A 25,536-nucleotide genomic window follows, 5' to 3' on the forward strand; every position below is an offset into this window, starting at 1 on the left:
CAACGAGGACGTCAAAACTGTAAACGTGGAGAAATAACTGAAAATTAAAAATGTAAAGGTTTTGAACTGCGATTCCAGTTTCCTGTGAACGCTACATTTAGGCACACTCAGAAACCCGCTTTTATACCCTGACTTACATAGTGTAAAGTTTGAATTTGGGACACAAAAACTGACTTACTATTGAAGCACATAAGCGAGTGTGTGTACGTGTATGTATGATGTAAAACAAAAGGCGTGCACCAGTCAATCATTGGACAATTTTAATTCAAAGAAACTTTTATACAATTTTAGCATGTTAATTTAATAAATATGGTTTACTTTCATTTGTGCAACAGTTTACAGTAATTATGATCCAACAGGCTACAAGCAAATCCACTTAACAATGTAAATGACTTCAATAACCCCTGCACTGTTAAAAGTAAAATGAATATTTACATTGGTAAAACTACAAAAATTACACGCTTTCCTTGTGAGTGGCTCAGACATCTGTCTATGACAAGGCCATCGGGTTTCTCAAAATATTTAAGAAAAAGAAAACGATTGGGACAGAGGAAGCTAATCTTAGTAGCTTTGCGTACCGACAACAATGCTCTTACTTTTCAGCACGACTACCCGGCCGCCTCTCACCACTGTAAAGATTCTAGCAAGACAATGTCAGCAGTGAACTCAAAGCTTCTCACAGTTCTACAGGAAGTCAATCTACACCGAGGCGCAGAGAGGTTCCCTGATGAGGTCTGCTGCCCACTACACGTAAGGCATTTTTTGATTCTCTTGGTTTGCTGCAGAAATGTGGTCAAATTTGAGTGGGCTCCGACCGATTTCTTCTAATTAGATTCAAGTACTGACGAACCTGAGAAAACCAAGAGAATAAATCACAGTTATACAGCCATTCATATCACAGGATAATCACTTCAATGTTATATATATTTAAGTTTCTTAAAAATATCATTCATTATCACTATTACTCAGTAACATTCACCATGAGTGGAAAGGTTAAATTATACAGATAATTTTGCATGTTTTCACCAAACCAGCTACTGTTACTTTACACCTGGTCACTCTTTTTGAATTGTAGTTCCTACTTTAAAAGGTGGAACGTTAATTTATAGGGATGTTTCCTTAGCTCAATATGGCTAAACAATCACAGTCAAAGACAGATTTCTTTCATTTACTGCAGGAGCTTTTTTTTAAGCAGAAAAACTGTGACACATTGTTTAAATTGCACTTGTTTTCCTTATATTAAGACATCTTAGGGAATAAAGGGGTAGTTAAACTTCTTTACACTGACAGGAAGAAGAGTGTCACTCATCCGGCCCACTTAAAATCAAAGTGGGCTGTATGTGGCCTGCGATGTAAATTGATGTAAATTGATGTAAATCCCTGCTCTTGAATATCTGGTATCAGTCCCTGACACAGCTCGATTATCAAGCCACGCAAAAACAAGGTGTACTGACTGATTCTTGTAAGATATTAAAAATAAATTTAAAACAGCATTCTGAGTGGCTGGAGTAATGGGGGATGTGTCAGATAAAACATGCAAAAACTGAATTCTTTCCAGTCCATATACGGCATCCTGTAGTACTCATACTGTATGCCACAGACAGCAACGTACCCATATGTGCAGAAATGTTTTCTAGCCATCCAATATGACTTGAATCTCAGATAGTCTGGAACAGCTGGGAGTCCCCATCCTCTGTGCTCTCTGGTACAACTCAGAATCCCCGAAGTAACGAGCACGATACAGTAAGCCTTCCTCTGAAAGTACAAGAAGAGAATTTGTCAGTACAATTCACATTAACTGGTTCAAAATCAGGCAGAACTTAACTGTTAAACATAGAATAAAATATGGATTTAGGCTCCTGGTTTGAAGTGCGAAGCCAACTCCCAACAGCCAGCAGGGGGAGCTTTCCTCCTGGTCTGGTTCTGCTCTGTCATCCCAGTAAATACTTTTCTGACGACTTGATTACCTCAATTGCTAGGCTAAAATCTAACTGAATAAATCCTGAAGTTCATTTTGTAAACTATGATCCCATTCGGAGTTAAAAAAGATAATACAGGGTCGTATAGTGTCCTTGGTTTCACACGGGACGCACTCGGTTTCCAAACACCAAGGCAGCAATAACAGCTCAACCCAAGGCTGCAAAACAGGAATCCTCCGACCTCCAGGTGACGTCATGGTGGCTACATCTATTTTTTATACTGGTGTTAAATTGCTCAGTTGGACGTTGTTTTAAAGAACTTGGGATGTTAACCAAACAAGCTCAAGCACTACAAGGTGACATAAAATATTCAATGAAGAAAAGAAAATGAAATGTAAACAATAAGAGTTAATCTTTAAAGCCAAATTTGAAGAAAAAAAGAATAATTCCACCCTAAAAATGTGAAAATCTTCCAGTTTTCTTCTTGTTTCGCATCAGATCTTGAATCAAATAATTACTTCAAATATTTAAACTCCGGCAATGTAAAACTCAATAATAATCATAGCTAATGCTGTAAACTCACTCTGCTGCTTCTCCTTCCAACAGTTGTTTCTTAGATTGGAGATGTAGTCTTCTTCTACACTTCTCTCCACAGTCTTCAGCATATTTCCAGAATATTCCTCATTGAAACGTTCTCCCACATAAAAAGGCACCTTCAGGCTTGATGTATGCCTTTTGTGGATATGTCCTGCTGACCTGGTATAGAAACATGTATAACTGAGGGTGTGACAGATGTTCAGACACTTTTGCACAACCTCATTAACCAATGCACCACTTACGGGCGGTAGCTAAGGCTGTATGGAGGCTGGGTGACCATCATCTGACTGAGAGCTGAAACAATGATGAGGATTAAGATGGGCATCAGCTGGACAAACAGAGCCAAACCTCCCTGTGAAGAGAGGAAAAAACAAAAATGGACTGATTAGTTTTTAACCACAGATCAGACACTAAATCAGGTGGTATAAATATCAAGTGTATTGAAGGTCTTACAAGGTTTAAGCTTGTACTCACATCTCTCTGTTGTTCTCGTCTTTCTTGCCTATTATGGTGTGCAAAGTGCATTCTTCCATTTCTGTAAACATGTACGTTACCTGCAAAATTTGAACACATCATGATTATGAAACTGCGCCTCTTGGATATGTAAAATTCAGTCCAAAGCATACTCAAACTTTCTGCCTAATCACTTATGGCATTCTCATGCTCAACCACAGAGAAGGATGTTCTGTTATTTTTAACAACTGGTCCAAGGAATCATGTTATTTGGTGAAACCGGTCTGGTGTTCATGACATCATCTCTCCTAATTATACTGCAACACAACTTGAGCAACAATTACAGAGAAAGTCAGAGAAAGCATCTCTTCAGCAATCAACTAGCACATAACTAAACATTACAGAGGAGCCGACCACATTTATGGAGAAGTGATGAATCAGTAGCGGTAGCTTGTTGGCAGTGTGCGGGCAGTTACGGAAGCCCGCTACCTGCAGAAAGTGTCTGTTGACAGATGAGGGCAGTGTGAAAAATATGTGGTACAACCGGTCTGGGGGCTACTCTTGCTTGTGCTCTTCTTGGTCTGTAAGCAAGCTGAAGTAATAACACACAAAGAGCTGATGTGAATCCGAGTGTCCACTGGAGCTGCTGTTTGTGCATTTCGTGCTGTGCTTTGTGGCCTTTGATGGCTTTTTTGCAATTCCCATTCCTCATGAATGCTGCTGTCTCCCCCTTCCTTGTTACAGCCCACTCAACACAGCGTCATCGACATCAAGCACAGTGCAGTTGGGATTTTGGAGAACTAAACATGAACACGTTTGTCCTGGTTTAAAAAAAAAAAAAAAAACCCTCCCAGGAGGGTCTCTGAAGGCAAAAACCTCCCCAAACTCCAAACTCTTCATATGCTAAATGATAAAGCAGCAGTGCTATAAAGATGTACCCAGGTCCGTTTGTGCCGGTGTCAGCCTGCATTTTCTTGTTGTGGAGGATGAAAATGATGCATGGTCAACAAATGCGTAGATTCACACAATAAGCTGGTTTGCAGGTTCCTCCTTCACTGCCTCCATACAGACACTTTGGTGGTAAGGACAGACAATGGTGAAGGCGAAACGATCCTCGATGATTACCAAGAGTTTTTCAAACCTTTCAACTCAACTCATTTCTAACACATGTAAGCATCTAAAACCAGCTGAATATGCTGGCTTTCAGTCTGGAGTGATTATCTTTCTGCATTTAGAAAGGTAATCTGGGAAGCTGCTTTGTAAAACTGCCAGATATGAGGGAAGATTACATATTATGGTTATGTAATAACCACTAGCTGACTCTCGTGTTGTGCAGAATTTCTAAGATCCCTTGCTTGCTTTGATAAGAGTGTATCAAAACACGCCAAACATCTTTACTGGGATGTTATTATTCCTTTGAGCTCTACTTACTTGTTGGAAAGCCTCCACCAAAGAACATGTTAAAGAGGTCCTCGGGTGAGATATCTGCTTCAAACTCATGATGGTGTCTGTGTCTGCTCGGGTGCGTTCTCTCCTCGCCATACTGGTCGTACTGCCTTCGTTTCTCAGCGTTACTCAGAATTGCATATGCATTACCAATAGCTGCAAGACACACAGAAGATCACCACCGTTATGCACTTTCTGAATCTTTGTGTCCATGTCTTTCCCGTAAATAACTTTTAATTTACCTTTAAATGCTTCTGTGGCTCCTGGTGCGTGATTTTTATCTGGGTGAAATTTCAGAGCGAGCTTTCTGTAAGCCTTTTTAAGGTCCTCCTCAGAGGCAGTCTTTTCCACTCCTAGGATTTGATAGTAATCTTTACAGCTCTTAATCCTGCAGGAAAAAAATGATACAGCAGAGATTGTTAGGAGACTACACACGATAAATAAAATAAAACACTATAAACACAATATGTAGTTAGAGCTACAGAGATGTGACTCTGAGTCTTACACTATGTGGATTTTATGATGCTTATTTTTTTAATTTCCGCAAATAATAATAAAAAAATATATATATTTACAACATTCACATCCCCAGTTTGAGCTCTCTCTCTCTTCAGATCTAACTACTTTAACTTTACATGAACCATCATTTCTACCTGCTTTGCCATCTTTAGGGACCGATATTGACACCGGTGCAACTACTGACATTGCTTATGGGTCCGATACTTTTATCACTTCTCTTATTGATTCTAGATCAATTTTCTGTAGAGGGGGGAAACAGATTTGCACATCACTTGGGTGTGTAGAAGACGTCTGTTTGACGTCACTGTTTTGCAAAAAAACATGTCAGCATTGATAAAAGGAACTAATAAGTCTGGAGCAATGTGATATAGATGGATTAGATAATGTGGTCATCACATCCCAGTAGTAATGATATCTTGTCATCCTAAACCTAAACCTGTTGACCTATTGGTCAACTAAATCTGCTGGACTGAGTGATGTGTGAAATACAGTCACTGCACACTTTATGAGGGCCACCTTGCTGAATGGGATGTCTTTTTGCCTTCAGAGGTGCCTTAATTCTTTTACGGCATGGGTATTGGAAAACATTCCTCATGATTTTGTTCCATATTTACATGACAATATCAAAGTTGCTGCAGATCTGCTGGCTGTACATCCATGATGTGACTCTCCCGTTTCTCCGCATCCCAAAAGTGCTCTATCGGATAGAGAGCTGGCGATCATTTGAGTACAGTGAACTCACTGTGAGACTACTTTGAGATGATGTGAGCTTTGTGGTCTGAGGTCATAAAAGCATGGGCATGTTTAGCAACAACACTCAGGCAGGGTGTGGCATTTAAAGGATGCTCAATTGGTTCGAAGGAGGCCAGAGCATCCCATGAAAATATCCCCCACAATGAAGAGCCTGAACTGTTGATACAAGGCAGGTTAAATCCATGCAGTTTATGCCAAATTTTGACCCTAGCATCCAAATGCTGAGATTCATCACACCAAACTGCATTTTTACCAATTTTCTTCTGGCCAATTTTGGTGAGACTGTGTGAATCTTGGCCTCAGTTTGCTGTTCTTAGCTGACAGGAGTGACACCTCAATGGTGTCGGTTCGATGCGTTCTGCCTATAGAAATGCTCTTCAGCATACCTTGATTTTAATGAGAGGTTATTTGAGTTATTGCTGGAAGAAGTCTAGCCAATCTCAATCACACTCAAGCTCAGTGGATCGGCAGTTTCTGAAATACTGAGACCAGCCTGCCTGGCACCTAAAACCACTCCACATTCAAAGTCCCTTGAACCACACGTCTTCCCTATTCTCCTGCTCAGGTTGCACTTAAAGGGGTCGTCTTGGACATGTCTACATAACTAAATGCACTAGGTTGCTGCCATGTCATTGGCTGTTGAAATCCTTGCATTTGCCAGCAAGTGTACCTAATAAACTGGTCAGGTAGCGTATATTCACTATAATCACACTGACTTTTTGATAAACGTCAAGTGATATCGACGTCAGCCAGCTCTACCAGCATTTTCACTGCAACAAAGGGAGCACATAGACGCGAACTGACTTTTTAACGGCCTCCAGCTGCTCGGCTGTGTAGGACTTTCCCGAGTCCGCCGTCGCTTGTGCGGACACTTCGGGCTCCTCTCTGCCGCCGCGGTGTCTCATAGCAGGTCCTTCTCCGTTCACATGACTGCCGTTCTCCTCCGGAGGCTTTCCATTCTGCGCTAAAGACTCCAGTAAGTCTGTGAAAAGACAGAGGAGACATTATCGACGGTTGCCACCTGAGTTCACGTTTCCTATGTCGTTAATCCTACCACGGTTAGCTACTTGTTAGCATCCCAGCTGCTACGAAGACCACTCTATAAGGGATAAAACTGCGAATACCGACTAATCGTCCACTATGTTGAAGAAACCAAACGTATTAGAGAAACGCGACTCTAGGCTGAAAAACTACAAATACCAGTGTCGGCTAGCAGCTGGTGTAACGTTAATGCTAGCATTAGCTGCTTCGGTTTCACAGCGACGGCCTAGCACCCATGATTTAAAAAACCCCCAATCACTTCCCAAACAGGCATTTATTCGACGTACTTTTGGCTTGCTCTGTCGGAAACAGGCGTTGTGCCTTCTCCAGGAACTTTCTGGCTTTATCCGGCTGGTTGTTACTGACTGCATTTAGGGCTATTTTAATGCACCGCTCCGCTTCGTCCTTGTTTGAGTCCATCGCGACACAGCGGAAATGTTTACTTGCCCTGGGACGCAGGGGGATGTCGACAGCAAGCTTATCTGTCCGGTAAATAAGACGTCAGAGGAGTTTCTTTGAACCTCCAGCATGTGCTTCATGAACACCCGGTAAAGTCTTTTGCCGTGTACACCTTATAGATTACAATGCGCTAATCCTCCTGCAGGACCCTCAGCCATAGTAGCAAGTTTTTCAAAAGTAGAAAATGGCCTTGGTAGCTGCACGCAGCAAGTCAGTTATATTTGTCAAACGTGACCTTTTGCGGTTTCTAGCGAATGGCACTATTGTAACCGAACAGGGGAGCCCACCATCAAAGAAGCGATGGAGGAAAGGTAAGGAGAAGAAACCACCCTCATGTACTGATGATGTGTCGTGGGAGGAGAGGCTGGCAGATGTGGTCACCCCTCTGTGGAGGCTGAGTTATGATAAGCAGCTTGAGCTCAAGCAACAGAATCAGGAGAAGATCCTGTCCCAGCTCTCTGGGCATCTTTCTGGCGACTCACCTGTCAGGGATAAACTCAGCTTTCCTGTGCTGCCTGTTCTGCCCTCACCAGTGAGAGATGGCTACCGCAACAAGTCCACATTTTCAGTCAACAGAGGAGTGGATGGCAATCCGAAGACGGTTGGATTTTACGTGGGCACGGGCAGGAAGGGGAACATCGTCTGTGTCAGCGGAGACCACCTGCTCAACATGCCACAGAAGCACAAACTGGTGGCCAGGTGCTACCAAGACTTCATCCGCCTGTCCTCACTGGAGCCCTGCCTGCTGTTCCACACCGGGGGTCACTGGAGAGAGATCACAGTGAGGACCAATAAAGAGGGCTGCACCATGGCCATCGTGTACTTTCACCCACAGAGCCTCACCCCAGCAGAAGTGGCCGTCCATAAGGCGGAATTGGTGGATTACTTCACGCAGGGTCCTGGATCGGTCTGTCAGCTGGACTCGCTGTACTTCCAGGAGAGCAGCATGACTCGGTGCACCCATGAGCAATCTCCCTACCAGCTTCTGTATGGTCAGCCACACATATATGAGGAGGTAACCTCACAGAGATTTCATAATCCCTTGTCCAGCTGCACAGACACTGTTCAAGTGCTTGCTCTCATGAATAATTTCATGTATATTTTAATTCAGATTCACTGCCAAAATAGGAAACAAAAATAGGTAAATGTGCACATTTAAACACTTAAATTTAAATAAAGTGTTTGAAATCTGTTATTCTTTTATTCTCTTGGCTATATAATGTCTTAACACGATCCATTCCCGCACAAAAGAATCGGAGAATATTGGAAAAACATTACTGAAAGCTGGTGTCAGTTGCCTCATGCAGAGCTGCACATCATTCAGTACTTGTTTGTGCATGTTTCAGTAAGTCGCTGCACATATTTTCCTAGCAAAATATGAAGAAATTAGGGTTGGCTCGAGACTTTTGCACAGTAATGTATCTAAGGACATGTAAATGAGGCATGTAAGAGCATTATTTGTAATAGCAAAGTTATCATAGCAAGGCAATAGGGAGAAGCAGAAGGGAAGAAGTAATATTTTTGAGGTTAAGAATAGGCCATGTAGGAAATTCAGCTTATTTACAGCTGTGGAAGTACTGGGAAAACCCCCCACAAGATACATCACGGAAGCAGTGGAACATGTATGACTAAAATGTAAGTCGGCCATTCCCAAAGCCAAGAGTACTGTGTCTCATTAAACACCAGAAAATCCAGCGGAGCCCATCAAGCCCTGAATCTTCGCCCAAATTAATACAAGAGAAAGAGATGTATTTCCTTGAAAACTTTATTAAATAACATAAACAACACAGACTGTTGTCTATAAATTCCTAATGTTACGCAGTCAGACACAAGGTGCTAAGGCCAGTGTGTGACCCGACTGCTACTGGAAGACAGAAATGTCAATTCAAGAGCTGTAACTTTAGGTCAGAGTAATGACTAATATCACAACTTAACCACCTAATATTACCAGTTTTGTTTCACTTTTTATATAAATAAGTATATTTTCATACATTTGTAATGAACTTAGTATATTAAAACTGAGTTTCTGTTATTACTGTGGCCCACCTGCAGTATCTTCGTGGCCCACCAGGGGGAACTGTCTCTTTAAAAAAGACAGGAGTCATTATTCAAACTTAGCAATGAAATATAAAACTGTGTGTTTTTGTGTGTACAGCCATTGCTCCCTTTCATTGCATCCCTTGCAGGCTTGCATTTTGAAGTCTTGTACCACTACTCTAGCCAAGCAGGTGGCAGTAATACACCTTCATGTTGGTTGTCAGTTACCATAAAACAATAACATTAGCTTTACTTATAAAACCATCCTTATAAACACTGAATTTATGTAGGCAATAGAGAAGAGTGGGTAGCTACTGTTTAATATGTTTTTACCTTATGATTGTTTTTTTTCATTGCTCCTCTGTCATCTTGTGATTCTCAGATACTGGACTTCAAGTTCCGCATCTCGGCCGACGCCTTTTTCCAGGTGAACCAGGCAGCTGCTGAAGTCCTCTATGCCACAGTGAGAGACCTTTGTGTCCCAAACACTGAGGAGGATGGAGGGCAAACAAAAGCCGGCAGCACTCTTCTAGATGTGTGCTGTGGGACGGGTGCCATGGGAATCACTATTTCTCCCAGAGTGGACAAAATTATTGGTATAGAGCTCATAGAACAGGCAGTGGAAGACGCTAAACACAACGCAGCTCTCAATAATGTGTTAAACTGTGAGTTTATCTCTGGGAAGGCAGAAGCTGTGCTTCCTGGCCTTATATCTCAGCTGAGCTTCGCAGGCAGATGCCTTACAGTCGTGGTAAATCCTGCTCGAGCCGGCCTCCACCACAGGGTTGTCCGGGCTTTGCGAAACCAACCGGCTATCCGCAGGCTGGTCTACGTTTCTTGTAAACCAGACGGAGAAGCTATGAGGAACTTCAAGGAACTTTGCTGTGATCCTAACTCACAGAAGAAACTCACAGGAGAAGCATTTTCACCAACTCTGGCTGTGCCCGTTGACTTGTTCCCACATACTCCTCATTGTGAAGTGGTGATACTTTTCGAGAGGTAGCAAATAGTTTTTGTTCAAAGGTTGGCCTTAACCCTGAAAGCTTGTAAGTAGAGGAATAATGATGTACTGTATTTTAGATGATAAAATAAATCGTTGCGCATCCTATACTCATGTTTGACCCACGTGTTCTCAATTGTTTGCTTTCAGGACTCTGTGCTACCAGTGCAAGAAGTTACTGTTTAGATTATTAATCAGCTAACGTGCCATTGTTTTGGAGTAATTATTGGTTTATAAAATATTAGAAAGATGAATATCCAACAGTCAGTCCCCAGATATATTCACGTTAAATACTGAAAACTAAAAAATGGAAAAATCCTAATTTTAATGGTGATCGACATTGTTGATTTCACATTATCAGACTAAGCAGACCTAGAGTGACATAAAACACCTCTAAATACAGCACTGGGGGGTTTATTACTCTGCTCTGACAGATTGTGCTTTACCAAAGTCCTTATAGGAGGAGGTCTTGCAGCTCTCCCCCCCCCCAATTTATAAATTAATTCCATTAATTAACTAATGGAAAGTAACACACAAACAGTAACACACACAAATCCATGGACTTTGGTATTTACTCAAATAAATAAAGTAATACCTTTCAATCCTTTAATTTCATGAGCAGCATCAAGACAGTTCAACATCTGGGAGTCTGATCTGGTCAGATAAGTAGCAGAAGGGGTTGTTATAACAGTAGAACGTCAACAATGAGATAACCCCCAAAACAGGTATGGTTTTACAGGTGGGAATTATATGCGCTGGCATTTTTTTTACTAGTATTGCATTTTGACTATGATCAGTGTGGTAACATGAGGCGATACTTAGACCTTGCATTAGGGGTGAAAAGCTCCAGGCCTCAAGGGCCGGTGTCCTGCAGGTTTTAGATATCACCCTGGGTTAACACACCTGAATTAGTTCATTACCAGGCCTCTGGAGAACCTCAAAACATTTTGAGGAGGTAATTTAGCCATTTAAATCAGCTGTGTTGGATCAAGGACACATCTAAAACCTGGAGGAGACCGGCCCTTGAGGCCCGGAGTACACCCACACCTGCCCTGCAGAGATTGCACAGTCTCACAGGCAGGCTTCAAATACAGCTAACAGGCATCCAGCCTCCCCTATCACTATCCCACCCCACGCAGATGGCAACAATCCAGTCAAGGGGACCTCGATCACCTTAGTCTAACGTGGACTGCCCCCTCTCATCATCATAATAAGTTACTAATTAAAATGTCTAGCGTAACCTAAGCGGTGAACGACAAACAAAAGAATAAGAGTGTCTGCAGACACGATCGGAGACTGTGTGCGCGTTTTACTGATCACATCTATCTGTCTAGTTTTCGAGGTGCTATTACAGGGTCCTCTTTGCAAAAAATAAAAAATGACTAACAAGAAGCAAAGCGGAGATGCGAGGACAGACTCAATTACGGTAGATGATGCTATTTACTTTACCTATAAAGAGAAACCATGGAAACTGCCGACAGTCTTAAGATGGAGAAATATCATAGTGTTTATCCTCTTACATCTGGGAGCACTTTACGGACTGATTCTCATTTCCTCCACATCGCCTTCAACCCTTGCATGGAGTGAGTATTCAGGAAATCCAGGGGCATGCTTGGTTGTACGATTACATATGGGAAAAATGGAGGCTGATCCTCTCTAGCTTTATAAATTTCAGGGTAAAGTGCTATGAAAAAGTAACCTCTGGCACATGATAAAAGGACACTATCTGCATATCTTCAAACTAAATATCATAAAAAAGGAAGCCAACTTGACACGTTTTAAATAACTGAATGGCCATTTAAAAACATGTAATGTAATTCCACACGGGAAAAGTATTTGGCTACTGCTTTTACAGAGGTGTTCACACTTGCTGATCTGTTAATCAAGTGCTTTTTAAATTTTAAGTATTTGCACTTTTTGTTTTTACTGTATATTAAATTAAATACTGTAATGTAGTAAGAAAATATTGTTTTTTTTGTCATAAAACATTGATGTACCTAAATACTTAATATTAAGTTACAAAACATAATTGCGGATGTGATGCTTCTTTTGAACACTTGTACATAAAATAAAATGCAAAGTCTGAGATGTGATATACTTCATGCCTTCTCCCTGTCTATGTGTATGCAGAAGAACATATATGAATGGGTGAGGGACCATTGCCTCCACCACAAATATGTATGCACAGACGCAGACCCTCACAATGCCTCACGGGGATTTTTCTTCTCCCACATTGGTTGGCTCCTGGTCCAAGAACATCCTGAAACTCAGCCTGTCTGACCTGACGACAGATAAAGTGGTTATGTTCCAGAAACGGTGAGCAAACCTTAATGCAGACACTGATTTGGATCATAAAAAAAGTACAGTTATGCAAGACTCATTCAATCAACAACAAGCCACAGAGTGCAATAATGCACCTCATACTTTATTGGTAGTCCAGTTGATTTCTTTCCAAGCTCCTTAGAGTAGCAAGACTTGGATGACTGAGAACCTACACAGACATACTTTATTACTGTTTCTGAGCTTGATTTCTGCAAAACAATGTTGAAAAGTGAGTTTGGCCTTGAATTGATTTAGTAATGTTAACTTTTTGGTCACTAGTAAACATTTACACTGTTCTGGGCAAATCCTCCTCTGCTAATGATGGTCAGTGACCTGGTCAGAGGTACTGAGGAAGTTGTTGCCCTAATAACGATGATGTTGGTGCTCTTCATGCTATGTTTGATTTCTGTTCCATTTGGAGTCACTGGTAGTTCAGGAGGTAGAGCAGGTCCTATCTGCTCTAGTCTGCCTGCCTTGGAAAAGATACTAACCCAAGTATGTATGTGGATGTTACATAGAAAGCACTTGCTGAATGTGCTGAATGAATGGATGAGACATGTTGTATAAGTGCTCTGAGTTCTCCGGGAGAGTAGAAAAGCGCTATGTAAGAATTTGTCCAATTACCATTCAGAGTTTGTGCGTCTTTGAAACTAGTCCAAAAAAATGTTCATTGCAAACCAAATTGTAGCCAACTAAGAATGGATGTATGAGATGCTATCTGTTGATTTATTTCAGACATTACGTGGTGTCTATGCTGGTCCTCTGGTTCCTCGTGCCCACGCTGGTTCCCTGGTACTTCTGGGGTGAATCCTTAGTTGTGGGGTGCTTTGTCCCTGGGCTCCTCAGACATGTTGCAGTCCTAAATGCCACCTGGCTTGTAAATAGTGTTGCACAAATGTGGGGCAACAGACCTTATGACAAGAACATCAACCCAAGGGAAAACAAGTTTGTTTCTTTCAGTGCCGTAAGATTTTCTTTTACAACTCATTAAAGTTACTATTTGCAGTCAGGTCCTTAACTGTATGGACAGTGTCACAATTTCTTAATTTAACCTCTATATACCACAACAGCAGATTTAAAAAAAACTGAAGTGCAGACGTTCAGCTTGAATTCAATGGGTTAAACAGATTATTTTTGCATTAACTGTTTGGGAATTGCAGTCATTTTTGTCCACAGGATCCCATTTTCAGAGAATCTAAATTCATTTGAGAATTGACTGATAAGGTCAGGTGAGGCCTGCTTAGGCCTGCTCTTATTTCATTAAAGGTTAAGCAGATAAAAGCTATGGAGTCTGATTCCAAGTGTTTAACTTCAGTTTAATATCTACTAGCTGAACCCTCAATTTAAGGTTCAAAGAGATATAGGCTGAAAAGCCAAAACTAAACCTGAGAGGAAAAAAAAAAAAATTAGGAGAGGCCAAATCAAAATCTAGCATGTTAGTAAGAACTAATGTACTAACCAGCTCGGCAACAGCGACAGGCCTGAAAGACTACAGAAGAGAGAGATGATCAAAGAATGACTTTACAACATCGAAGTCAAGATCATAATGACCTAGAAGGTGCCAAACTTATTGTAATTGTAAAAGTACATATATAATGAGAAAATGTTTTCACAAGTAAGGGATTTGGAAGGATGTTAATCACAGGTGCTTAGCTTAACATACAAATGTGTGTGATTATCTTTTTATTTATTTATTTTTCAAGATTTTTAAATGGAAAAACGAGTGTACTCAGCATCAAATTATCCTTCACATGCTTCAACCAGTGTCTGTCTCCCTACTGCTTTTCTGTGATGAGTTATCATCACCATCACCAAATCAGTAGTTTGTCTCTTTTTAAGAATGACTTGCTACACTGATAAAGGCACTTTGTTCTTGATTTTCAGACTTTTTTTTATTGTTGTTTTTTGTATGTATGAACCTTAAGCAGGCACCAAATTCTTTGCACACCAGAACGGACTTCTTGTTTTTTTTTTAAAATTTGGAGCACTGTAAAACTATTCACATTCCGAATAAAAATAAATAAATAATGTAAATTTAAAAAAATGAAATAAAAGCAAGAATCACAACCAGTGCTGTTTGTTTTTTTTATACTATCTATACTAAGAATCACTCAAAAGCAGCTAAGTATATGTTACTAATCAAAATGCTACTTTAGACAAGAAGATTATGCACTTTGACATTATTTAAAGAATAAAAAAAAATAAAAAATGACTTGACAAAAACATGAACTGTGTGAATGAATCTAAAAACCCTCAAAAACATTAAGTATTACATTTCAGCGCCACATATTGGATTCTGTGAAAATGACCCTTATAGAAATCACTTATCTTTGCTGATAGCTGTGTGAGTTTGGATCATATCCATCTGCAGGTTACACATTTGACATGCTATTCAGATATGGTCTGAACATTACTTGCAGCATTACGTTTCTGCTCCATTAAACTTTGACATTGTCAATAAATTTTACTGTGGCAGGGTGACCAAATGCAGATAAACTTGCTGTGAGACAAAGGCAGCATTTGTGTGGGACACCTCTGAATTTAATCTAATTTACAAATAAAAATAAACTGCGCACTGCAAGTGTGGCAAGATTAGTATTCTTCTGTGCCTGGGATTAAATATTCATACACTGTCACACATTTGAACAATTATGACACATACATAAACAATGCCTCTTCACGCTATACTTTTATGCTGTGTGAAGCTAAAAATGTACTCAGTTTCCATCATGTTTACTGAAATCTGCAGTGCTAAATTTTTGGTGTTTGTTTCAGGTAAGGAATAACAAACTTCTTGTCGTAGCTCATGGTCATAGCACCCTAAGCATTCTCATCTGATCTGGGAAACTAAGCAGGATTGGGCCCGGTTAGTTGGGAGACCACATGTAAAAATGAGGAACTCTATGTTTGAGGTGGCTGTGGCTCAGGAGGGTGAGTGGCTTGTCCATCAAATGGTTGGTGATTCAATCCTTGGATACTCGAGGCTGCATGAGAAATTTTCTTTGGGAAATATACTAAACCCAGAGCTGCCCCCAATCCAGTGGGGTGTATACAAACGTTAGAAAAATGCTTGTGTGAATGTGATTGTTTTATCCTATTGTAAAGTGTCCTTGGGTGACTTGAAAGGCGCTCATAAATAAAATTTATTATTATTATTATTATTATTATTATTGGGTGAATATGACTTGGAGTAAAAAAAAAAAAAAGGGGGGGGGGGGGGGAATGCCAAATAAGGACCAATTCATTTATAAGAAAAAAAATAAATGTAGTGTTTTTTTGGAGAAACAAAAACAAAAAAAAGAAGCTAAGGCAACAACGTGGTTCCTGATTTCATCTCATCTTACTTGTCAGTTCTTTTTAAATCTTAATCCAAAAACATCCCTCAGAAGTCCCTTATGATGACCCCCCCTCCCCCGCCCCAAATCCCAATTTGCACACAAGAAGATCGCAAAAGTCCTGCCTCAGATAAAGGAAGGGACCTAAAGGTCAGACGAGGTTATTGGGGAATAACCCTTTATCCAGTGTCAGGAAAGGGCCGTCTGGATTAGCGATGCAAATGTCCTATTTCTGATCAGTGGCTTGGCCTTCACTCTGTCACAATCCACCTTTTATGTGGCTGTTAAAATATAGCAGGCAAGTAAACAAAAATGTACTCCTACTAAGATCAGTAAAATAAATAAATAGAAAATTTTAAGGGAAAACCTGCTAAACACTCAAAATAAACATCGCCGCTCCCTGCAGCACGTCATCGCACATTATTCTGAGAATGCATCTATCAAGAACCCCCACCCAAACATCATTCATTTGCAGAATTTTGCTTTAACTCTCCTATAAATAAACAAATATTAATTAAAATAAATAAATCAATTTTAAAAATCAATCACTAATCGGGAGTATTTGACCTGTATGAAACTACACACTCGCTCGGTGCTGTTAAATTTCGTTGAGTAACAGTTTCCATGACAGATACACTGATTCAATCACACCTTTGTTAAACTGAACCAAAGTTTTCTGTTGTCCCATCAAACTGACAAACGGCTATCCTCCAGCTAATCCCCGACAAATCAACTGCTTTTCGATAGCTTAAATAAACATTTTCTCTGCGCAGAAATTCAAGGGATCACTGTTACACTTTTCCTAAAGGATTAAACAGATCTGCCTTTGCTTTTAAAGGAAGGCAGGGAACCTACCGTTGCTCGGCCCTGAAGGCCCAGGGTGCCCTTTTGATCATTTCAGTCTCTCCTTGGTGCATTACTTCTGATTGGCCAAGAGAGTAAGAAGGGGGAAAATCTTTAATTAAGCAGATAATCTCTTGTTGGGACGAGAGCAGCTCCATTTCAGAGCCCCCGCCTTGAATCCTGGAAGCCCTTGTGAAGTTTCATGTGCTGGTAGTTCAGTGTCCTCTCCATCTTCACGCCGTCTGCAGCTTTGGACGAGTTGCCGTCTCTTCCCTCCCCTCACCTGTCAGGATGTTCATGCACTGGGAGGTTTTTTATTACATTTTCATTCTCCTGACTCACATGAGGTCCACCTGCTGCTGGTAAGTTGGTTTATTATGAAATATTAGCCACTTTCTTGGCTATAACGTCCGCTCCAAATAGCCTACTGAAAAGGATTAACTGAACACACGCGGGGAACTTTTATTCATTTATTAATTCGAAAAATAAAAGCCCAATTTATTTAATAGAATTATTCAATAAGGAACCTTTTATAAAGGGCTTATTGGGTTTGAAGGCGGTTAATAAGCACTTAGTGTTGGCTAAATATAAGCCGTTTATGAGGTCGATTTGCGGGTAGCCAGGTTTTGAAAATTCCCTGAGATTTCTTACAAACTAAAATCCATCAACCAGCGAAATTTTTTTTTCTTGACTAAGTCAATAAAATAACATTCCCACATCAGTTCCCACTTTTAAAAAATCTTTCAGTAGTGTGGTTCACTAAAGTTTGAATACCCACATGTCATAGTTTAACATGTTACAAAGTGCACTAATGAGAGATGAATTAGCAGAGGAATTTGTGGAGGACACTGAGCTTCCCAGGGTGAATAAGCTGTCTCCTTTTCCAGGTCAGTGAATAATTTCTTGATGACTGGACCCAAGGTAAGCCAACTTTCTTTTGATCTTCTCTCCTCTCTGTTTTTCCACAAAAGAGAAAGACACTTCTTATGAGATCTTAACTCAAGTTTAGGGACAAATTCTGGTACCTGTCTGCGTTGAACAATGGTGCTACATCTGTGATATTCTTGGACTTTTGTGATTTTTTTTCTTTACCCCCCCATCCGTACACTTGACCTTATTCAAAGGCTCTGTGTAGCCGAGGGTTGAATGTGTTAAGAGGCAAGAGCAGGCACTGCTGTAGTGGGTGGTCATCATTAGTGATCCAGACCCCTGTGAAAGAGGTGGTACTCCATCTCCCTGAAGGCCACTTGAGACATATTAGTTATATTATCATTCACACAGTCCGAACAAGCAGCAGAGCGGCAGGCGAAACCCGCACAGACGGCGCTTTGAGACTTTACTGCAGCTGATGAGACCTCCACATGCAAACTGAGCCGCTTCATAGTGTTTTTGTCACATAACTGACAGATATCATCTATTTAATCTGTCTGTTAAAGAGTAACCACTTTATACCAGCTTCTTCCACATTTTAAACTCCACATAGTAACTTAAATTTTGCACTGATAAGAAAGTGACATGAAAGCAGTGGATTTAACACTAACAAATGTGAAAGTCGCACATCCTTGATCCAGTCCCTCATGATCTTTTAGTCCCGCAGATAGCAGCGACTGACTTTCCCTGTACTTGATCAAGCTCGTTCAACCATGTTTCCTAAAAGTATAATATGATGCTTGTTAGGTAGGATGCATCCTGGTACTGAAATCACAGCAGATGCCATGTTGTGAAATCACACTGCTGTTGCTGTAAAATGTGCATTGTATTATAACGCAGGCATACCTGATCTACTCAAGCAGCGTGGCAGCAGGAGCTCAGAGTGGCATAGAGGAGTGCAAATACCAGTTTGCATGGGACCGCTGGAACTGCCCCGAGCGAGCTCTGCAGCTATCCACGCACAGCAGCCTGCGCAGTGGTAAGTCCTGACCCCCCCACCCCTCACAGAACAACTCAACGCCATCCCAAATATTCCCACACGCCTACGAGGCTGAGATTCCAACTCATGGCAAACATGGCAGATTTTCAAAGATGTTTAAAAAGTGGTATGCAACTGTGTGCTTTTTTTTTTTTTTTTTAGGTTTATTTCTGATGCTTGAGTTTTTTTGTCTTTGTGTCTTACAAATATTTGCTTAGTCCAAAGAGTTGGGATTGTTACAGAGGCAAGTAAGACAAGAGCCAAAACAAAAAGGCACTCATGTCCCACCGAATCACAGCCTCTACATACAGAGATCCACAAACACAAAGAGACAGATTTGTTAGGTAATATAAAATAAAATTAGTTTAATTTAGAGAATATTTATAATAACTGTCAGTGAGGGTTTTACTCTCCTGGCACGAAGGCGGGATTTTTTTTCAAAATAATTTTCATTAAAAAAACAACAGCAACAACACAAAATACATAAAGTTAAACTCTCTCTGTAGTTGATTTAACTTAGTGGAAGGAAGCAACTGGAGTATAATTGTGTGAATGTATTAGACAACATAGCTAACAAGTTTCTCCGATGATAATAGCAAATCGAGAGACGGCGTTTGTCCACGCCATCAGCTCAGCTGGCGTTATGTACACCCTAACCCGGAACTGCAGCCTTGGAGACTTTGATAACTGCGGCTGTGATGACAGCAGAAATGGACAACGAGGTCAGAGAGATACACGAACGCGTACATGACATGTGAAAGGACAGTTTTCGCTTCCTAAAGCGATTCCAGTAATTTCATTCTTTTTGTTTTATAGGTGGTCACGGGTGGCTCTGGGGTGGCTGCAGTGACAATGTTGGCTTTGGTGAGGCCATCTCCAAACAGTTTGTTGATGCTTTAGAGACTGGACAGGATGCACGGGCAGCCATGAATCTCCATAACAATGAGGCTGGGCGCAAGGTACAGTATGCCCTCTTAATTTACCCGATCAACTTGCAAATGAAAAACGAGCATCTTGCATGAGATGCAGTACAATCATGCAATATTATGGCTTTAATTAACCACTCATTATTTAAACTGGGTGGCATCCTGGCTTAAAATGTAAGAATCTTACACGGCCCTCCGACTGATTGCAGATTGTAAAGCACCTTTTGAATCATTTTTCCCTGCGCAGAATTACGCTGAGTGTGCCACCCAAGCATCCCTTTCACGTCGCTATAAGTGAGGTGCCACTCGTCTCCAATAATAACAGCGTGTTCGGTGTACCAGAAGGGCCTATTTACCAGTGCTGAATGCTCCTTATGACAAAACCTCAACTCAAGAATCTCAGGATCACTGGTGCACGCTTAATTAGAGATCCTGGGGAGCCAGACATTGCACGGCATTCTGTATTATTCTGCTTTTTTTAAAATAAGTGTTTAGTTTTATTCTTGCAATAAGGATCCCACATTTATGTTGGTCTTTGTTTGGCCCCGAGGGAGTCTGAGGGGACCACAGGCGTGCAGCTGAAGTGGTCTTTGTTTACGGTGCCTTTGCTCCCCCCTGTTGGGCCCTGGGATCCCCATGGCACCTGGAGCATCATTGTAACAGAAAAAAATGGGGATAGAAAGAGAGAGGGAAAAACCCCTCCTTTTTCATTTATCCACTCAATGGGACTCTCCATTGGGTCGTCTCACACTAGAAAACATGTTGATAATGAACATGCTAAATAAATACTTCTATTTATTCTACGAGGAACAATGCGACCCGATGTGAAACTTTGATTCAGCCTCACTTCAACAGAAAGTTCATCCCCTCTTCACGGAAAGAAAACACCGCTTTTCAATTGACAGCTGTTTTGTGTTGGTTGAAGTCAGGAAACACAATGGATGACAAGGAACTCCGCGATGGACCTCGAAGCTATCATTTCTTCCTTTTCACCGCTTTCATGCCTTTATCTGAAAAACTTTGAGAATACAATCAGTTAATTTGACCACACGTCAATCAAGAATTTGCAGGAAATGTATGCACCAACACACAATTACGGTTTTTATGTTTTGACAGTTTTTCCACTAAACTCAGAGCAAAACACAGTTTTCTTTAATGCAGTGAACTATTCCTATTTATTTTGATAACATGAACTGTGTCTGTGTGCCCAGGCTGTGAAGGGAACCATGCAGAGGACATGCAAGTGCCATGGCGTGTCAGGAAGCTGCACAACTCAGACCTGTTGGCTGCAGCTGCCAGAGTTCAGAGAGGTGGGGAACTACTTGAAGGAGAAGTACCACAGGGCGCTGAAAGTAGACCTTCTGAGAGGAGCGGGGAACAGCGCGGCCAGCAAGGGGGCCATCGCCGAGACCTTTAGTTCCATCTCCCGTAAGGAGCTGGTCCACCTCGAGGACTCTCCTGATTACTGCCTGGAAAATCGCACTCTGGGTTTGCCTGGCACTGAGGGCCGCGAGTGCCTAAAGAAAGGCAAGAACTTGAGCAAATGGGAGAAGCGAAGCTGCAAGAGACTATGTGGGGAGTGCGGCCTGGCTGTGGAGGAGCGTAAGGCTGAGATGGTGTCGAGCTGTAATTGTAAATTTCACTGGTGCTGTGCGGTAAAGTGCGAGCAGTGCAGAAAGACAGTGACCAAGTACTTTTGTGTGAAAAAAGGAGGTCAGAGGGGAAGAAGCGAGAGCGCCGGGAGCCGCAGGAAGAACCTCAGACTGAGGAAGAAGCACTGAGGATCTTAATGATTTCTTGCAGCTCCCCGGCAGATTCTTTTTTAGATAGTTTGTTTTGGATAAAAGGATGATCTCAGACCGTCGTCAGTGTCCACAGCGTTTTAAAAGTAAACACAACGGCCACAAGATAGAGGAGATGAGAAGGGTTTTAACAAATTTATAGATGGTTAGGAATAAATGTATTTAAGATATATTTTTTTATATTTTTTACAACATCTTGAAAAGTCACTGGGCATTTGAAGAGTTTTTATCTGCTTTCAAAATTCTCCACAACTTCATGTATTTATTGTCATGCAGATACACAATCTTGGTGGACGTGGCTATTGTGGTATAAATAACTTATGTGTGTGTGTATATATATACATATATATATATATATATATATATATATATATATATATATATATATATATATATATATATATATATATATATATATATATATATATATATATATATATATATATATGAACCCGTCAGTAATCTTTGTATATAAAACACCCATCAGTGTCAAGTTTTGAATTTTCTCTCCCATCATTTGGCTTGTTGTGACCTTTGCTCCACCTCTTCATGTATTTAATTGTACATAAAATGAAGCACTTTGTACTGTACATTGTTAATTTATTGCGAAGCATTTTCTAGTTTTGCTTTATTGTTAGTTTTCTTTGTGGTTTGTTTACTATTAAAATGCCATAAAAGAATAATAAATCCGTCAACCCTGTCTATCATTCAGCCTGGAGAAAGTACTCATCCTTCTTTAACACACTCTTTGTGACAGTAATACCCTGCCGTTTGGAGTAAACACAGCATTACGCTTCACATTCCTCCCACTGGGGTTCGGATACCAACAAGAATAGAAAATTTTCCAGCATACTCTTCCTTCCATCACGCCTTTCTCAATTTCGCCTCAACAAATACCTCCCATTCTCTCCCTCATCATGGTAATCCTCAAAGAGCCCCCTAACTCCTGAGCGCTTGGAAGTTTCTTCACTGTTTAATACTAGTTTAATTAACTTTGTCCAGACAGAGTAGGACCATGGGGGTGGAGGGCATGAGGCAAGTTGCCCTTAAAAATCATCCCGCCTCTAATTTTGTATGCTAATCTCCTTTTTCACGCCGCACCTCCTTAGGAGTGGGGGAAAGAAGTGTTGGGAAAACTTTGGGCTAGCTGTGCAAGGCTTCCTGTGGCTGTTTTATTTCTGGGCCCACCTATTTGGATCCTTTCACTCCTCTAGGGCCTGCCTTTGCTCGATTTAACAATGAATGCAGAGCTAATCAGCTCTCTCGGAAATGCACCACTGTCGAGGAAGGTAATCCCTTCTTCTCCACTCTCAATGGGCTGTCGCCTTCTAAAGGACTTTGGGAAAAGGCTTTGCACAGATTCACACTGTTCGCTCAAAAGAAGTTAGTTCAAGTATTGTGCCCAAACAAGTGGGTTTTATAAACACATGCTTGCCAGGATACTCACCCCACCTGCGAGTAAGAAGTGCCAGGTTCAGGCAAACTAGCACATGGCAGCCGAAGCTGAAACCCTTCAGACAAGAAGAGACATGAAAGGGGAGATTAGAGTCCCTATTGAGACGGGGGCATTCATTTCTGCACCTTCCTCCTTTTACTCAATGAAGTGTCAAGGAAACACCTTGTTGACATCTTATTTACCAAATAATGATTATAATCAAAACTCCTCTCTCCTCTGATGACCCCCGTGGGCTGGTCAGATCGCTCCGACTGGCATGCAGCAAAACCCTCGCACGAACAAAAGCCCCGCGGCTCTGCAGTCCTGCAAATTTGTTGTGTTAGGGAGTACAACAGAGGCACAAAATGTTCATTCACTGCATTCAAAGGTAATGCAGAAATATAATTAGGACAAGCGTTTTGGATTAAACCTAACAAAGCCACTTTAGACTCAGTGTGCACAATGCAGTGATTCTCATTTGTGCTTTCCTCTCCATGCTGCCATCCAGTAATTCGCCATCAGCAGTCGTTTGCTGCCCACTTACACCCGCGTGTGAAAAAGCACCCCAGAGAGTGAGGAAAGCATGCTGGCACAACAATTGGTTAACGTGTGGGAAAGCTGAACATGAAAAACACATTTTAACCTCCTAGGACCTGGCGTCCACATATGTGGACATCACATTTTGGGTTGTCTAGACCAAAATACTAAATTTTGCTCTACAAGGGCCTGATATCCACTTACAAGGACATTATACTGTTATATCAGAATTTAAAGCAAATGTCCTCATATGTGGATCTCATTTTTCTCAGAAACAAAAATAAGTAAAAATTGGTTAAAAGAAATCACATACAGTGGGGCAAAAAAGTATTTAGTCAGCCACCGATTGTGCAAGTTCCCCCACTTAAAATGATGACAGAGGTCAGTAATTTGCACCAGAGGTACACTTCAACTGTGAGAGACAGAATGTGAAAAAAAAATCCATGAATTCACATGGTAGGATTTGTAAAGAATTTATTCGTAAATCAGGGTGGAAAATAAGTATTTGGTCACCTCAAACAAGGAAAATCTCTGGCTCTCACAGACCTGTAACGTCTTCTGTAAGAAGCTTTTCTGTCCCCCACTCGTTACCTGTATGAATGGCACCTGTTTGAACTCATCATCTGTATAAAAGACACCTGTCCACAGCCTCAAACAGTCAGACTCCAAACTCCGCCATGGCCAAGACCAAAGAGCTTTCGAAGGACACCAGGAAAAGTATTGTAGACCTGCACCAGACTGGGAAGAGTGAATCTACAATAGGCAAGCAGCTTGGTGTGAAAAAATCAACTGTGGGAGCAATCATCAGAAAATGGAAGACATACAAGACCACTGATAATCTCCCTCGATCTGGGGCTCCACGCAAGATCTCATCCCGTGGGGTCAAAATGATCATGAGAACGGTGAGCAAAGATCCCAGAACCACACGGGGGGACCTGGTGAATGACCTGCAGAGAGCTGGGACCAAAGTAACAAAGGTCACCATCAGTAACACACTACAACGGCAGGGAATCAAATCCCGCAGTGCCAGACGTGTTCCGCTGCTGAAGCCAGTGCATGTCCAGGCCCGTCTGAAGTTTGCCAGAGAGCACATGGATGATACAGCAGAGGATTGGGAGAATGTCATGTGGTCAGATGAAACCAAAGTAGAACTTTTTGGTATAAACTCAACTCGTCGTGTTTGGAGGAAGACGAATACTGAGTTGCATCCCAAGAACACCATACCTACTGTGAAGCATGGGGGTGGAAACATCATGCTATGGGGCTGTTTTTCTGCCAAGGGGACAGGACGACTGATCCGTGTTAAGGACAGAATGAATGGGGCCATGTATCGTGAGATTTTGAGCCAAAACCTCCCTCCATCAGTGAGAACTTTGAAGATGAAACGAGGCTGGGTCTTCCAACATGACAATGATCCACAACACACCGCCCGGGCAACAAAGGAGTGGCTCCGTAAGAAGCATTTGAAAGTCCTGGAGTGGCCTAGCCAGTCTCCAGACCTCAACCCCATAGAAAATCTGTGGCGGGAGTTGAAAGTCCGTGTTGCTCGGCGACAGCCCCAAAACATCACTGCTCTCGAGAAGATCTGCATGGAGGAATGGGCCAAAATACCAGCTACTGTGTGTGCAAACCTGGTAAAGACCTATAGTAAACGTTTGACCTCTGTTATTGCCAACAAAGGTTATGTTACAAAGTATTGAGTTGTATTTTTGTTATTGACCAAATACTTATTTTCCACCCTGATTTACGAATAAATTCTTTACAAATCCTACCATGTGGATTCATGGATTTTTTTTTTCACATTCTGTCTCTCACAGTTGAAGTGTACCTCTGGTGCAAATTACTGACCTCTGTCATCATTTTAGGTGGGGGAACTTGCACAATCGGTGGCTGACTAAATACTTTTTTGCCCCACTGTAATTCTTTGTTTTTACATTCATCAGGTCCCAATCAACCCAAATAGCAAAGAGAAACTAAAAGTGCGTGCCATGAAAGAGTTCGGGTCTTAGGAGGTTAAAGTTGAGCAGTTTGACACATCTGTGAAATTATTCTCCTGTTCACTGAATGAGATCTAAAATCAGGGGCTGGACTATAAGATCAGCTGAGAAGATTCACAAGGACAGAGAACATTAATGCTCACTCTAACTCTAAATCGTTGCTTTACTATAATTTTTTTATTACTATTAAATACCTTCAATATATT

The 25,536-nt window shown here is 41.3% G+C and overlaps 4 protein-coding genes across 6 annotated transcripts; 3 read left to right on the forward strand and 1 right to left on the reverse strand.

Annotated features, from left to right (window-relative positions):
- Positions 1-245: 245 nt before the first annotated feature.
- On the reverse strand, positions 246-7,211 carry dnajb12a (DnaJ heat shock protein family (Hsp40) member B12a). 2 transcript variants are annotated; one of them, XM_085477604.1, is made up of 9 exons: positions 7,016-7,211; positions 6,492-6,669; positions 4,658-4,803; positions 4,401-4,571; positions 2,991-3,070; positions 2,759-2,868; positions 2,503-2,675; positions 1,613-1,755; positions 246-850 (listed from the first exon to the last, which is right to left on the reverse strand). In XM_085477604.1, exons 1-8 carry the CDS (start codon positions 7,146-7,148, stop codon positions 1,634-1,636), a joined length of 1,113 nt encoding a protein of 370 aa, XP_085333730.1. In that variant the 5' UTR covers positions 7,149-7,211; the 3' UTR covers positions 246-850; positions 1,613-1,633. The 2 variants fall into 2 exon arrangements, with proteins under 2 accessions (XP_085333730.1, XP_085333731.1); XM_085477605.1 differs by lacking the exon at positions 7,016-7,211 and adding an exon at positions 6,755-6,814.
- A 159-nt stretch (positions 7,212-7,370) lies between these two features.
- trmt2b (tRNA methyltransferase 2B) lies at positions 7,371-10,360 on the forward strand. 2 transcript variants are annotated; one of them, XM_085477603.1, is made up of 3 exons: positions 7,371-7,498; positions 7,721-8,202; positions 9,607-10,360. In XM_085477603.1, exons 1-3 carry the CDS (start codon positions 7,372-7,374, stop codon positions 10,225-10,227), a joined length of 1,230 nt encoding a protein of 409 aa, XP_085333729.1. In that variant the 5' UTR covers position 7,371; the 3' UTR covers positions 10,228-10,360. The 2 variants fall into 2 exon arrangements, with proteins under 2 accessions (XP_085333729.1, XP_085333728.1); XM_085477602.1 differs by having other exon boundaries at positions 7,371-8,202.
- A 1,242-nt stretch (positions 10,361-11,602) lies between these two features.
- On the forward strand, positions 11,603-14,607 carry scdb (stearoyl-CoA desaturase b). The gene is given in 4 exon segments (XM_085478542.1): positions 11,603-11,650; positions 12,241-12,485; positions 12,487-12,540; positions 13,282-14,607. Coding segments are annotated over 4 exon segments (603 nt in total). The 3' UTR covers positions 13,538-14,607.
- A 2,302-nt stretch (positions 14,608-16,909) lies between these two features.
- Positions 16,910-21,703, forward strand: wnt8b (wingless-type MMTV integration site family, member 8b). Its single transcript, XM_085477606.1, has 6 exons — positions 16,910-17,086; positions 17,612-17,645; positions 18,495-18,633; positions 19,230-19,355; positions 19,450-19,592; positions 20,771-21,703. Exons 1-6 carry the CDS (start codon positions 17,016-17,018, stop codon positions 21,338-21,340), a joined length of 1,083 nt encoding a protein of 360 aa, XP_085333732.1. The 5' UTR covers positions 16,910-17,015; the 3' UTR covers positions 21,341-21,703.
- The last annotated feature ends 3,833 nt before the right edge of the window (positions 21,704-25,536 follow it).

This window comes from Copadichromis virginalis, linkage group LG13 (genome assembly GCF_057382275.1).
Source record: "Copadichromis virginalis isolate Kocher_CV1m ecotype Utaka linkage group LG13, C_Virginalis_male_GT1.1, whole genome shotgun sequence".
NCBI classification, from domain to species: domain Eukaryota; kingdom Metazoa; phylum Chordata; class Actinopteri; order Cichliformes; family Cichlidae; genus Copadichromis; species Copadichromis virginalis.

Excerpts from the sequence above, each read along its gene's own strand:
- dnajb12a (XM_085477604.1), bottom strand. The coding sequence starts at position 7,148 with ATGGACTCAAACAAGGACGAAGCGGAGCGGTGCATTAAAATAGCCCTA. Across the intron at positions 6,670-7,015 it reads TCCGACAGAGCAAGCCAAAA|ACTTACTGGAGTCTTTAGCG; the intron begins GTACGTCGAATA and ends GTCTTTTCACAG. Across the intron at positions 1,756-2,502 it reads TTGGAAGGAGAAGCAGCAGA|AGGAAGGCTTACTGTATCGT; the intron begins GTGAGTTTACAG and ends TTGTACTTTCAG.
- trmt2b (XM_085477602.1), top strand. The coding sequence starts at position 7,372 with ATGGCCTTGGTAGCTGCACGCAGCAAGTCAGTTATATTTGTCAAACGT. Across the intron at positions 8,203-9,606 it reads AGCCACACATATATGAGGAG|ATACTGGACTTCAAGTTCCG; the intron begins GTAACCTCACAG and ends TGTGATTCTCAG.
- wnt8b (XM_085477606.1), top strand. The coding sequence starts at position 17,016 with ATGTTCATGCACTGGGAGGTTTTTTATTACATTTTCATTCTCCTGACT. Across the intron at positions 18,634-19,229 it reads GCACAGCAGCCTGCGCAGTG|CAAATCGAGAGACGGCGTTT; the intron begins GTAAGTCCTGAC and ends CGATGATAATAG. Across the intron at positions 19,356-19,449 it reads CAGCAGAAATGGACAACGAG|GTGGTCACGGGTGGCTCTGG; the intron begins GTCAGAGAGATA and ends TTTGTTTTATAG.